General features: G+C 39.0%; 1 protein-coding gene across 1 annotated transcript in view; it reads left to right on the forward strand.

The window, feature by feature from the left end:
• LOC132898654 (cadherin-related family member 1) overlaps positions 1-14821 on the forward strand; it is a 50762-nt gene that overhangs the window by 15021 nt on the left and 20920 nt on the right. The window contains exons 7-11 of the mRNA XM_060940371.1: positions 3385-3501; positions 4077-4220; positions 8526-8604; positions 8931-9031; positions 9133-9336. Coding sequence (XP_060796354.1) covers positions 3385-3501; positions 4077-4220; positions 8526-8604; positions 8931-9031; positions 9133-9336 — 645 coding nt within the window. The remainder of the gene's footprint in view (positions 1-3384; positions 3502-4076; positions 4221-8525; positions 8605-8930; positions 9032-9132; positions 9337-14821) is intronic.

Here is a 14821-nt window from a genome sequence, read left to right on the forward strand (position 1 = left end):
TTAACATTTCTCATATTTCTTAGTATCAAAAGGCACAAATTCATTACTGAATCAACACATTTACCAACTTTCAACACCAAACCACTCATAGCTTTCAAGTTCTGCTCCAGAAACAAAACCTGCCCCTAAGACTAACCTGAGAGACTGAGTCTGAAATTGTTTCCATGGAAACATGAAAAATTTAAATTTCTAAATTTTTTTAGTATGAAAAGGCACATCTACATCACCTTGTTAACATGTATACCGAGTGTCAAATCCGTATCATGGATAGTTTTGGATATATGCTCCGGAAACCAACATCGCTCTTAGAAACCAAGTCAAAATCTATTTTCTATGTAAAAATTTGAAAAAAAATTTTTTTTTTCAAAAATCCAAAATAGCAAAAGGCACCAGGTCACATGTTGCTTGATATGTATACAGAGTTTCATGAAGATATCTTCAGTAGTTTTAAAGGTATGGCCTGGAAACGAAAATGTGACCGTACGGACGGATGGATGGACAGACAGACGGACGAACTGAACCCGTTTCTATATCCGCCAAACTTCATTTGGGTGGGGGATAATAATCTAGAATTGGATATTATACCATGGTTATTTTTACACACACACCTACTGTACTTGGCTTCCCCAGAATTTCGTAAAACAATAACACGGCTGGATCACTGAGGAGACTGAACTGGTTTTGTTGGAATTTTATTGCAGTAACTCCTGGAATAATTCCTATAAAAATTCTGATTTTCAACTAATATTCAACTCATCCCATCCCATATTCACTTGTCCAGACCAAACATTTGGTTGTCCCGGACAGTTGGACTACCATTAATGCCGAGCCCTGATTATTTTCGACAGCATTAAAAATATCAGGATGTTGGGGGTTTTTTTCTTACTGAACCACCAATATAAACATTTTGTATATTTCTAAATTTTCTAATAATTTGTTTTGCTCACATTTCCAGTGTTAGCCTATTTAGTCACTTTGTTACGGACTAAACATCAAGCTCCCAGATACATTTAATCAAAAGTAAAGACATTTCAGAGCCAGAAAATATTTACATCTTTACAAACCCTGTCTAAAAAGGTTATTTTTGTCTTCAACTTAAATGAAAATATTCAGTTTAATTTCCATCAGTAGCTGTTCAGCAGAATATTTTATCCATTTTCACAGATTCTGGTGTCTGATTGGTCAGAAGGGAAGGTGTTGATTAGTTTTCTATAACGGCAGCTCTGACAGCAGTGCAGGTTTATATTAATGCCCTCGTTCTTATACGTTATCGTTTCTATAGTAACAGCTCTTTCACAGGGGCGTGTCCAGGACAAATGTAAAATGTGTGTAATTGTTGATATGGTGAATTTTTCTGTAAAACTTCACCATATCTTTGTAATATTAAGTTTTCTGACATCTTCAGGACAGAGAGGAGTTTAAACATCTGTTTATCGCTGCTACGATGTAAACAAGAACAGGAACTAACTTATTTCTACAACATTAACTGTAACTATAAATGGCTAAAAGTACAATGTCATTTCTTTAATAAATAAAAATTGTCAGCGTCGGTAAGCTGCTGTGGTGTAAGAGGAATAAAACACACGGGGACATGCTGTTGTAGTTAAATAATCAACGTCAGGGTGCTAACAGTAACTCTGTGTATCTGAGCCATTTCTCTGCTGAATGTGAAATGAATTAAATCTGAATTTAACCAGTCAGATTAAATCATCATCATCATCATCACAGAAGGCCATCAGGAAATGTGCTGCTGCTTTACTGGATTAAATTTCAATCACATTTGGGGCGTGGTGCTGAGCGCTAAGCCTGGACTCCCCACACACAGAACCTTCTAGAAACTCAGCGTCAGTGTGTTCTGGTAAATTCTGTATATCTGCCTGTGTTTTCCTGTGTAATTGGTTGACGCTGCTTTATAAACATTTACAAACATTTATAAAGCATCAAAAAGCTCCAACGCAGTAAAATTGTTACTTTAATTTATTTTTATTTGAATCCACAGATTTTGATCCAAAAATGTTGGGATATTATTAAACAAATGTAATAATAATAATAATAATAATAATAATAATAATAATAATGCTATTTATTATTGTTTATAATTTATATTAATTATTAATAATTATTAATTCTAAGATCGTTATTAATCAGTACGACACTAATAAATATTATTTTCCAGAAAAAAAAAAGTTTTCATGATCATTAATCATTACACAGGTTATTAATTTATTCGTTAATTAAAAGCTCATTAATTCACTGGATAATTACCTCACCCGGGGCGGAGTCCACCGGGGGCTCCATATTATGAGAGAACGGTTGGATCAATCATTATGAAACTTTCAGGAGAGATGGTCATTGGTCTCGAATAGAACCTCCAACATTTTGAGGGTCATCCGGTCAAGGTCACCAACAGGTCAAAATCGTTTTTGTTGTGGATACTGCCTCATGTAGAGGCGCTCGCTGCTATGTCATCGTGCTGTAAGAATGTAACAGTCGCACACTGCGCATGCGCATACATGTGTTCCTATTAAAATGGCTGGTGAGTGTATACAATTCGGTTCACCGTTCGAAATGAATGGACAAGACTAAAGAAATCGCTTTCAGACATGTTTACACTTATGACAGAGGGGAAGCGCGTTCCGCTGAGCTCTAGCGCCGGGCCATTTCTGGGAAATAAGAGTTTGGGTTGTGGCGACAGCGTGTGTGTATGTCAGCCTCGGTTCGGAAGTTTCAGTTTCGAAAACTGTAAGCGGTAAGAGTAGAGTAATACAAAGTACAGACACTCAGTATATTTTACTTCTGTGATTTGTAAATTGTTCATTTTTGGATTACGCTTCATTTTTGTAGCTACTGCCTCATAGAGTAAATATATATGCTGCATTTACTGTACGGACACGGGATCAGAAAACTATTTTATTTATAAGCAGGAGCCACATGGACCCAGAGGGGACCGATTTTTTTTTTTCATGATATCTTCCTTCATATTCATCATAAGTGCTACCGGGCGAGGTTTGTTTTGCCTGGCAACACTTATTATTCATGGATTCATTATGAATTTATTTTGTTCCTGCAGAGAGTTGGGTTTGTTATTAATGATGATGATTAATTGATTTGATTATTCATGAATATGTTAATAAATAATTCTCAATATAATTCCTTTAGTTTGCTACTAAATAATTTGATACTAGTGATTATTTTTCCAAAGCCTCTGCTGGTCATTAATTATTATTTATTAATATTATTTTATTCCCTGATTAATATTTGGTGATTATTAGTAACTGATATGTTTCTGAGGATTGTTAATTAATTACTTGCTGCTGATGATTTTGCTTCTGGTCTGTAATTAACAGACTAAATCCTGTCATTACATATGAATTGTTCTTTCAGACGTCTCCCAAAACCAAGTTCACCATCGATGGTCACAGTGGCGTGCTGCGTATCAAAGTGGGCGTGTCTCTCGACTATGAGACTTCCAGCACACACTTCATCACCGTGGTAGCCAAGGTGACCTTTATACAAAACACACCATATGACTTTAAACACTGAATTATAAATAAAATCTGTTTTGGTTACATTTTCCCAAAATTACAACATGGCAGAAATAACATAAGCAGTAAATAAATAAATAGAAACAAAAATTAAATAATATCTGCAAACAGAAGTGAGGAAGATGAAAAAATGCATGTGATTTTATAAGAACATTGAGTTCTGGACTCTGATTGGTCAGAAGGTGTTGATTCATTTTCTAGAACAGCAGCTTACCGTTTCTATAGTAACAGGTCAGTTTTCTGTGAGGAGAGATGTGTTTATGGAGCAAGTGAAGCTGAAGAGAAAAGAGGCTGGTGAGGGAACGACTGTTTATCGCTGCTATAATGTAATCGAGAGCAGGAATGAACTTATGTGGGCGTTCAACATTAAATGGAACTATAAATGGATAAAAAGTACACTGTGCCGTTCTTTAATCAATAAAAATCGTTACATTTGGTGAGTTGCTGTGGAATAAGAGGAATAAAACACTCGTAACAGTAACACTGCTGTGTGTTTTAATCTTTGTGTAATTTATTTTGTGATGTGTTCAGGACGGTGGAGGGAAATATAACGGGAAACACCAGGTGATGACATCATCAGCTACCATCACGATTAATGTTCTTGATGCCCAGGACACGCCTCCGACTTTTGTGGGAACGCCGTACTTCGGATACGTTTATGAAGTGTCCGAGCCTGTACGTATGTTGTTATTATTATTATTATTATTATTATTATTATTATTATTATTATTATCAACAGCAGCACATGAAATTAAATGCTAATATTATCTATATGGCACAGTAAAAAGATAAATCAATTCGCTTATAAATCTGTGTTTGAAACACTTTGATATGTGATCAATGATTCAACGTATAAAAGATACGTTGAATCTTGAGCTGATTTAATACGAAGTGACACAGTGTGACTTGGTCTCGTACTAATAGTTTGATCTCATGCTGATCCACTCGCTTGTGGAATCGTGTTGTAATTCCTGTTAAATTCCTGGTATTTCTGGCCCTGGATAATTTCTTCTAGTGTAAATTTACACTCCTGTATCTATTAAGGGTTGGATGAATCTTAATTTCTGACCACAAAGGAACTCATCTGAGTCGTCATCTTTTCTTTTACGTAAAGTAAAAACTGATTCAGGACGAGGATGTTTGTCGAGTTTCAGGCGACACATTATACACTTCCAGCTTTGGTGCTGTTTCAGATTACAGTATTAACACTGAAAGTAAATAAATCTGTGCATTAAATGTGGAAAATAATAAACCTGTGGGTCACGTTACAGTATTTAACAGTGCGTTAGCACTTACACTACTGTTCAAAAGTTTGGGGTCACCCAGACAATTTTGTGTTTTCCATGAAAAGTCGCACTTTTATTTCCCACCATAAGTTGTAAAATGAATAGAAAATATAGTCGAGACATTTTTCTGGCCATTTTGAGCATTTAATCGACCCCACAAATGTGATGCTCCAGAAACTCAATCTGCTCAAAGGAAGGTCAGTTTTATAGCTTCTCTAAAGAGCTCAACTGTTTTCAGCTGTGCTAACATGATTGTACAAGGGTTTTCTAATCATCCATTAGCCTTCTGAGGCAATGAGCAAACACATTGTACCATTAGAACACTGGAGTGAGAGTTGCTGGAAATGGGCCTCTATACACCTATGGAGATATTGCACCAAAAACCAGACATTTGCAGCTAGAATAGTCATTTACCACATTAGCAATGTATAGAGTGGATTTCTGATTAGTTTAAAGTGATCTTCATTGAAAAGAACAGTGCTTTTCTTTCAAAAATAAGGACATTTCAAAGTGACCCCAAACTTTTGAACGGTAGTGTAAACTGTGTCATGGGGACAAGCTGTGAGCTGAGCTCAACCTGAGAGTGTGACGTGGTGCAGAGACTCGATGTCTACAGGAGCCTTGTTCAGACCCGGAAGTAACGTACGCCCTGGGTGATTGGACTGTAAACGGATGACGTTAAGAACGGGAACACGTGAACGAGATCCAGTGTCTCGAAGACGCTTTGTGATCCGATCCCTCACTACATTCAGAGGTGGGATGAGACACGTGGCCTCATTACATCTGTAGTGGAGGCGTCTCGATGCATCTCGGACATCGACAAACGACCGGCTAATCAAATGTGATGAGGAAACTGCGAGATCATATGGAAATGGTGCTGCTGCGAGGCTAATGGATAAAGACGACGCTGTAACAGAGGCGACAACAGTAGCTGCTTTTCAGCGTCTCGTCATCTGATCTCTCATTCATTTATACATTTCATTAGCTGATCATGTGACTGAAATGTCTGATTAAAAGTCCATAAAGGTGCACGAGATATGATTCGAGGGACATTCCTGCCTGAACATGAATACAGATAAATATAAAGCCTTCCTTTTCCAGAAACGATGTCCAAATTCTGATCACGAGTGCCCACTGGAGACACGTTCATAACACCAGGTGTGAGCGCTTCACATCTCGACAGGTGTTAATGCCAGGTGTGAACAGGGCCAGTGAGGGTTTTCCAACTTCAGCCTCGTCCAAATGCAAGTCCTGATCCGGTGTCTCTGACGCTACACTGAATGGGATTGGATAGCGAGTCGCAACTCTGAGAGCACTCTTTCACACAGCACTGGTCGCACCCAACCAATTCACTCAACCAATAAAAGACTTTTTTAACTGACACCTCATTCACACTCGCACTGAAAACCATTAATTTATGCTGTAAGGGTGTCATGACAGAATGGAAGCAAAATGGTAAAGTAGAGGCGATAATCTCTGAGTAACATTAACGGTAGTCTTTTTTTTTTTCTTTGCCATGGCTTCAGTCAGAATCAGAACCACTGGATTGGCAGGTTGTGACAATCGTGACGTAAATGATGTAGTGATATTGTGACGTACACAATCTGATACTCACAAATCGGAGTGAATTATACATCACTATCCGATCTCACATGTTTTACAACCCCGATTCCAAAAAAATTGGGACAAAGTACAAATTGTAAATAAAAACGGAATGCAATAATTTATAAATCTCAAAAACTGATATTGTATTCACAATAGAACATAGACGACATATCAAATGTCGAAAGTGAGACATTTTGAAATTTCATGCCAAATATTGGCTCATTTGAAATTTCATGACAGCAACACATCTCAAAAAAGTTGGGACAGGGGCAATAAGAGGCTGGAAAAGTTAAAGGTACAAAAAAGGAACAGCTGGAGGACCAAATTGCAACTCATTAGGTCAATTGGCAATAGGTCATTAACATGACTGGGTATAAAAAGAGCATCTTGGAGTGGCAGCGGCTCTCAGAAGTAAAGATGGGAAGAGGATCACCAATCCCCCTAATTCTGCGCCGACAAACAGTGGAGCAATATCAGAAAGGAGTTCGACAGTGTAAAATTGCAAAGAGTTTGAACATATCATCATCTACAGTGCATAATATCATCAAAAGATTCAGAGAATCTGGAAGAATCTCTGTGCGTAAGGGTCAAGGCCGGAAAACCATACTGGGTGCCCATGATCTTCGGGCCCTTAGATGGCACTGCATCACATACAGGCATGCTTCTGTATTGGAAATCACAAAATGGGCTCAGGAATATTTCCAGAGAACATTATCTGTGAACACAATTCACCGTGCCATCCGCCGTTGCCAGCTAAAACTCTATAGTTCAAAGAAGAAGCCGTATCTAAACACGATCCAGAAGCGCAGACGTCTTCTCTGGGCCAAGGCTCATTTAAAATGGATTGTGGCAAAGTGGAAAACTGTTCTGTGGTCAGACGACTCAAAATGTGAAGTTCTTTATGGAAATCAGGGACGCCGTGTCATTTGGACTAAAGAGGAGTAGGACGACCCGAGTTGTTATCGGCGCTCAGTTCAGAAGCCTGCATCTCTGATGGTATGGGGTTGCATTAGTGCGTGTGGCATGGGCAGCTTACACATCTGGAAAGACACCATCAATGCTGAAAGGTATATCCAGGTTCTAGAGCAACATATGCTCCCATCCAGACGATGTCTCTTTCAGGGAAGACCTTGCATTTTCCAACATGACAATGCCAAACCACATACTGCATCAATTACAGCATCATGGCTGCGTAGAAGAAGGGTCCGGGTACTGAACTGGCCAGCCTGCAGTCCAGATCTTTCACCCATAGAAAACATTTGGCGCATCATAAAACAGAAGATACGACAAAAAAGACCTAAGACAGTTGAGCAACTAGAATCCTACATTAGACAAGAATGGGTTAACATTCCTATCCCTAAACTTGAGCAACTTGTCTCCTCAGTCCCCAGACGTTTACAGACTGTTGTAAAGAGAAAAGGGGATGTCTCACAGTGGGAAACATGGCCTTGTCCCAACTTTTCTGAGATGTGTTGTTGTCATGAAATTTAAAATCACCTAATTTTTCTCTTTAAATGATACATTTTCTCAGTTTAAACATTTGATATGTCATCTATGTTCTATTCTGAATACAATATGGAATTTTGAAACTTCCACATCATTGCATTCCGTTTTTATTTACAATTTGTACTTTGTTCCAACTTTTTTGGAATCGGGGTTGTACACTGAAGACTTGCGAAGTTTCTCGCATGACATTAAATACACTTGGGTAGGAAAACAGCACACCTGTGACTTTAATCTTATGGGCGACTGAGTAGGAATGAAAAATTGTGATCTATCCCACATTGTTTTCAGCTCACACAGTAACAGGTTTGGTGTGTGAAAGGAGCTTCAGTGTGCAGTTGATTGTAGAATCAGCTTCATCTATCTGCTTTCGTTAGCGTTAGCGTTAGCATCTGCACCACTGTTTTCACCAGCTGACTTGTTGATATTCCCACAGCAGCCACTAGGGAGCGTGTTGGTCTACTAGAACCTCCTACAGCATGGAGTCGCATTCGGCTAAAATGTCCAGGAATAATAGAGTGTAAAGTGTAACTGTAAAGAAAACAGATTTCTCTAACTGACCTTTATTTACCCTTCATGTGTTCAGGGCTCGGAAATCTTCACCGTGTCGGCTAAAGATGGGGATCAGAGCCACCCGAACCCTATTCATTACTCTCTCGTTAACGGTAATTAACACTGTGGTCATTATAATACATTCATTATTATTTATAATCATATTATAATATTGTAATCATAGATGACCCCTGTTTTTATTCCTGTATACACTTAAAAAAATTTAATTAACATTACATCAACTTATAAAAGTCAATTTTTGTTTATTTCTTTTGACAAACGTTGTAAGTTTAAAAATTATTATAATGAATTTTTTTCTTACTTTGATCCAAGGTTTATTTTTTCCAACGTCTGCTTGATTTTTATTCTGTCTCTATCAGACATATTTTAACAAATTCCAGTTGTCCTCACTGTTGATTTTTCGCTGCAACCCCAACAGGAAGTGACGGCTCCTTCAGCATCAACAGCTCGAGCGGTTCCGTCATTCTGATGTCATATCCTGTCCAGCTGAAAAATGAGTTATACGAGCTGAAAGTTAAGGTACTCGGAGGCACATCGTTGTTGTGAATCCGTCACGGTCGGCTACAAATACAGCGTTTTTTTCAGTAATAACAAAAATGTTTAATATTTTTTGACATAAGGCCTCGGAGGTGGGGCCTGAGAACGAGCTGCTGGACTCAGCCGTGACGGTGGTGACCATCCGTGTGGTGGATCTGAACAACCATCCGCCCACGTTTTACGGTGAGATCGGCAAACAGGACAGGTTTGAGCTGACGATGTGTGAACATCCTCCTGAGGGAGAAATCCTGAGAGGGCTGAAGATCACCGTCAATGATTCTGACCAGGTAACATACAGACGCTTTAAAATCCTATAATTGGCGTGAGGTTATTCAGTAACAGCTGGAGGAAATATTACACAGCAAACACCTAAACCGAGATGATTACATTTCTAGAAAAATAATTTAACACACAGTTTTTGTTTTTAAATAATAATAACCTTCTTAAATGTAAATTAATGAGACTTTACTTAAAAAAAAAAAAACACGAGCAACTTTTTAACATAAATTAATGAGATTTTTAAATGCATTTTTTTAACTCAAATTAATGCAACTTTGGCTTAAAAAAACTATTCATCATGTAAATGAATGAGTTTTTTTTTTTTAAATAAATATTTAACCCATAAAGCGATGAGGTGTTTTGGGACTTTTCTGACTAACATTTTAATGAGACTTTTTTAATTCATGAAAACACTTTCTGAATCAAACATTTTAAAAATAATATTAATGATAATGTGTCCTCACCTGGTTCAGATCTTTTAGTGATGATAAGAGCAAGTTTTGCTCTGAGATCGAACTGTTTCAGCCTGCTCCATGGTGTTCCTCAAGGCTCAGCACTCAGCCTGCTTTTATTCACCATACATTATGAACGTTTAATCTTTATTTAACAGCCTGTTGCATAATTCTCCCTGTACATGTCAATCTTGTATAACGATTCTTCTTCTTCTGATAACTTCTATAATTATACCTGCTGTTGATGAAACGCTTTAAACATACAGATGCCATCTGTTCATTATCTCACATGCATACAATGAGAGCTGCTCAGTTAATTCCATCATTTAAATGAGGATTATATCGTGTGAATTAGAAGCTGTATGCTGTATATAATTATCCATAAAACGCAGCTTTCTGTATGAATCCTCAGGAGGTGGTAGAAAAATGTAATTATCACGAAATGGCAGTGCTGAAGACAGCGACAAAATTCACACCTCAGCTGCAGGCAGGAAGTGGAGAAGAAGTAGGAAAAAGAGAAAACAGCGTAGTGCAGATTTGAGGCAGTGAGTTCTGTAAATAATAGAAATCATGTTTACTCCATGGCAGAAGTCTAATCTCCGAGCACTTTGTCGGACGTCATTCAGTTTCACTTTCACAAGCTTCTCAGTCCACCCTGGACAAGTCAGTGCTGAGTTCGGGTCGTCTTTTTCATCACTCGTGTACAGCTGTGCAGCAAAAACTTGACAGAAATCCACAGAAAGAACTTTTTATATGCTTTAAAATCATAAGCTATGAACTGTGTGACCTGTAGCTGCATAGTGAAGTGTATATACACTACGATACCAGTGATGGGAATAACGGCGTTAGAAATAAACCACATTACTAACGGCGTTACTTTTTTTAGTAACGAGTAATCTAACTAATTACTTTTTACATCGTTATAACGCCGTTCCCGTTACTTACAATAAAATACTACGCCTTACTTTATTAAAGCTGTTTTCATCTGGCACGCTGCTCGTTCTGCTTTAGTGTGGGGCGGGGAGATGCGAGACAACGGCACAGTAAGCCAATCAGAGTAGATTTGGACAGCATACGTAGGTAGGCTCCGCCTACTGCACTACTGCGCGCTCTTTCAATCAGAAGACCCAGCGATGGCGAGCGGTCAGCCCAGCACTGCGCTTTCACACTGGAAATACAGCCATTACTTTTCATTACTTGAAATAAAAGGCAAAAATGTGTACATGCAATGCACATTATGTCGAGGAACAAAGCGTTTGTCCTCATCAGTGGCCAGTAATTAGTAACATAATTTTAATAACTACAAAAATACATTAAATTTGATAGATGTCTTATCTCACATTGTCCCACAAAAATATTAATATAGTGTAGATAACGTTATTAATTGGTTCTGTTAAGTGTCCATTTCAGTCATTAAACACATTTAACATTCACTTTTATTATCTCATCTCATTATCTCTAGCCGCTTTATCCTTCTACAGGGTCACAGGCAAGCTGGATCCTATCCCAGCTGACTACGGGCGAAAGGCGGGGTACACCCTGGACAAGTCGCCAGGTCATCACAGGGCTGACACATAGACACAGACAACCATTCACACTCACATTCACACCTACGGTCAATTTAGAGTCACCAGTTAACCTAACCTGCATGTCTTTGGACTGTGGGGGAAACCGGAGCACCCGGAGGAAACCCACGCGGACACGGGGAGAACATGCAAACTCCGCACAGAAAGGCCCTCGCCGGCCCCGGGGCTCGAACCCGGACCTTCTTGCTGTGAGGCGACAGCGCTAACCACTACACCACCGTGCTGCCCTCACTTTTATTATGATTACATGGGGGGTGAGGGGGAACACAAAATTTAATGGAATAATTACTTTCCCTGGTAATTAGTTACTTTTATGACAAAGTAACTCTGTTACTAACTCAGTTACTGTTTGGGAAAAGTAACTATAACTAATTACTTTTTGAAAGTAGCGTGCCCAACACTGTACGATACTCACTTTACACCAACATGGGGAACGAAATAAAACCAAACACGCAGCGTTATCTTTGCTGACCCACTGTCTCCTGCCATGTTTTAGGTTTATGGTTTTGTAATCACAGCTGGCAGATCACTCCGAACTAAACAGGCGTAATACTGAAGAGATCTCCAGAGCAAACTAAATACAACTTGCCTCTGAAGTAGGAATTACATCATTTTCAAACTCTGTGCATTCCACAGACGCCTCCATGTTTGTCTTTTATTAGCAATAAGCTCACAAGCTAACTGTGAAGACCGCATACAGTATTTACCTCAGAACAGTGAACTGTAGAGTCAGTGTGAGAGAACTAACAAGTAAACATGCCTGTATGTTAATTGATCTGAAGCCAATGCGTGTATCTACAGTCCAACTCAAAGGTCAGAAGTGTTTCCTGCTGATGGTGTGAGCGGCCATGTTGACTTGATGTCCCTTGCTGGACTCAGGGTTGAGAAAACCATCCTGAATTTCCAAGTAGGATTTCTGAGTTGAGGGGGGCGTGTTTTATTTATTTATTTATTTATTTATTTATTTATTTAATTTTATTGGTCAGAGTGTGAAAATTGAGCTACAACTTCTAGTCGAATGCAGTGAACTCGGGAGACTTCAATTACTATTTCCACATCATGTTCTACTATATAATCCTGTATAACGGTGTGAATTAGGCACGTAACAATATATCGTGTGAAGATAAATTGCGATACAAATTTATCATGAATCAATGAAATTAAAAAAATGAATTGTGATTTTCATGCTGTGTAATCTCTTAATTGTTTGTAGCTGTAATTGTGTTTAGACAGCAGAGGGCGCAATAACGTACTTTAGCGGGAATGCTAATGACTTCACTGTAGGCGGAAGTAACACAGCTCTAATGCTGCGAAAACACACACACACAGATTCAAAATGTGAAAGAGCTGCTGTGCAATTGTGTGCACATAGATTTAAGAAGAAATCAGAGCTCTCCGTGGGCAGCACGGTGGTGTAGTGATTAGCGCTGTTGCCTCACAGCAAGAAGGTCCGAGTTCGAGCCCCGTGGCCGGCGAGGGCCTTTCTGTGCGGAGTTTGCATGTTCTCCCCGTGTCCGCGTGGGTTTCCTCCGGGTGCTCCGGTTTCCCCCACAGTCCAAAGACATGCAGGTTAGGTTAACTGGTGACTCTAAATTGAGCGTAGGTGTGAATGTGAGTGTGAATGGTTGTCTGTGTCTATGTGTCAGCCCTGTGATGACCTGGCGACTTGTCCAGGGTGTACCCCGCCTTTCGCCCGTAGTCAGCTGGGATAGGCTCCAGCTTGCCTGTGACCCTGTAGAACAGGATAAAGCGGCTACAGATAATGGATGGATGGGCAGAGCTCTCTGTCTTTTTACAGACTGCTGAAAGATAAAGCAAAGAGAAGAAAATAAAGGCAGAACAAACGTTCATGAAAGTTTATTAGGAAAAGGCTGATTTGTGATTAAAGTGAATGTAATGCCTGATTGTAATGCCTTAAAATGAATATATACTGTATCATTTGTAACAACCAAAATGAATTAAGAAAGAAGGAGGAAGGGGGGAAAATAATATAAATTATTTTATTATTAAGCACAAAACTATTGGTAAATCGTGGCGTCTGGATCCCGGAAAAGGCAGCCTTGCCTCAGGGCTAATCTCACATGAGTCACGTGTAGAACTGCGGTTATCTGGGTCATTTTGGTTCGTCAGACTCTGCTTGTTTACTTGCTGAAATTAGATATTGTTGTTGGAATCTTACAAAAAAAATAACAATGTGAAAGTGCTGTGTTGTGTTTGGATGTTCAAATCCATATCCAATAGAACATCGGTTCACAAATTTCCGAGAAATGACACCAATCTAAAATGACAGTAGGTGAGGTTTGCACAAACAAAGCAGGCAGATTTCGTCTCGCCTACTAATAATAAATCTGATTCATCAAGTGTTCATCATCACCAGAACGACCACGTGGGAATTACTGGAGCAAAAAACAAACCCATTGATTTCATAAATTACATTTGATCTGAAATTTGGACAGTTGGTCGATTTCCCCTATTACCATATCACCCGCTTCATATTTTCTTTCAGTAATTACACTGAATAAGTGTACGTTTTAAAGATTATATTTCTGCATTTATTGAGGTACATGTAAATATTTTCCCGATATTTTGCAGCAGCCAGCTTAGAATAAAAATCCACAAACCAGTCTGTGTTTCCGATTCTCTTTGGCTGGTGGTGCGCTATCAGTGCTGAGCGGGACTGTCGTGAACTGGCAGTTTCTCGTCCTGGGGGCTCGAAAAGATAACCATTTACTCCGGAATATCCTTGATAATCATCTGACCCTTCATCCGACATACACTACCGTTCAAAAGTTTGGGGTCACTTTGAAATGTCCTTATTTTTGAAAGAAAAGCACTGTTCTCAATGAAGGTCACTTTAAACTAATCAGAAATCCACTCTATATATTGCTAATGTGGCAAATGACTATTCTAGCTGCAAATGTCTGGTTTTTGGTGCAATATCTCCATAGGTGTATAGAGGCCCATTTCCAGCAACTCTCACTCCAGTGTTCTAATGGTACAATGTGTTTGCTCATTGCCTCAGAAGGCTAATGGATGATTAGAAAACCCTTGTACAATCATGTTAGCACAGCTGAAAACAGTTGAGCTCTTTAGAGAAGCTATAAAACTGACCTTCCTTTGAGCAGATTGAGTTTCTGGAGCATCACATTTGTGGGGTCGATTAAATGCTCAAAATGGCCAGAAAAATGTCTCGACTATATTTTCTATTCATTTTACAACTTATGGTGGGAAATAAAAGTGTGACTTTTCATGGAAAACACAAAATTGTCTGGGTGACCCCAAACTTTTGAACGGTAGTGTATAAGAATCCCAATCACGATCAGAATTCTCTCCAAAATGTTATTCCATGTTGAGACTGGTCTCACTACTGCTGCGCACGGGAACGAAATTGATACCTGAATTGTTACACGTGTGACGTCACGCATCTCTTTGGGATCTTCCGGATCAGTCTCAGC

The sequence above is a fragment of the Neoarius graeffei genome, chromosome 14, assembly GCF_027579695.1.
Source record: "Neoarius graeffei isolate fNeoGra1 chromosome 14, fNeoGra1.pri, whole genome shotgun sequence".
NCBI lineage: Eukaryota > Metazoa > Chordata > Actinopteri > Siluriformes > Ariidae > Neoarius > Neoarius graeffei.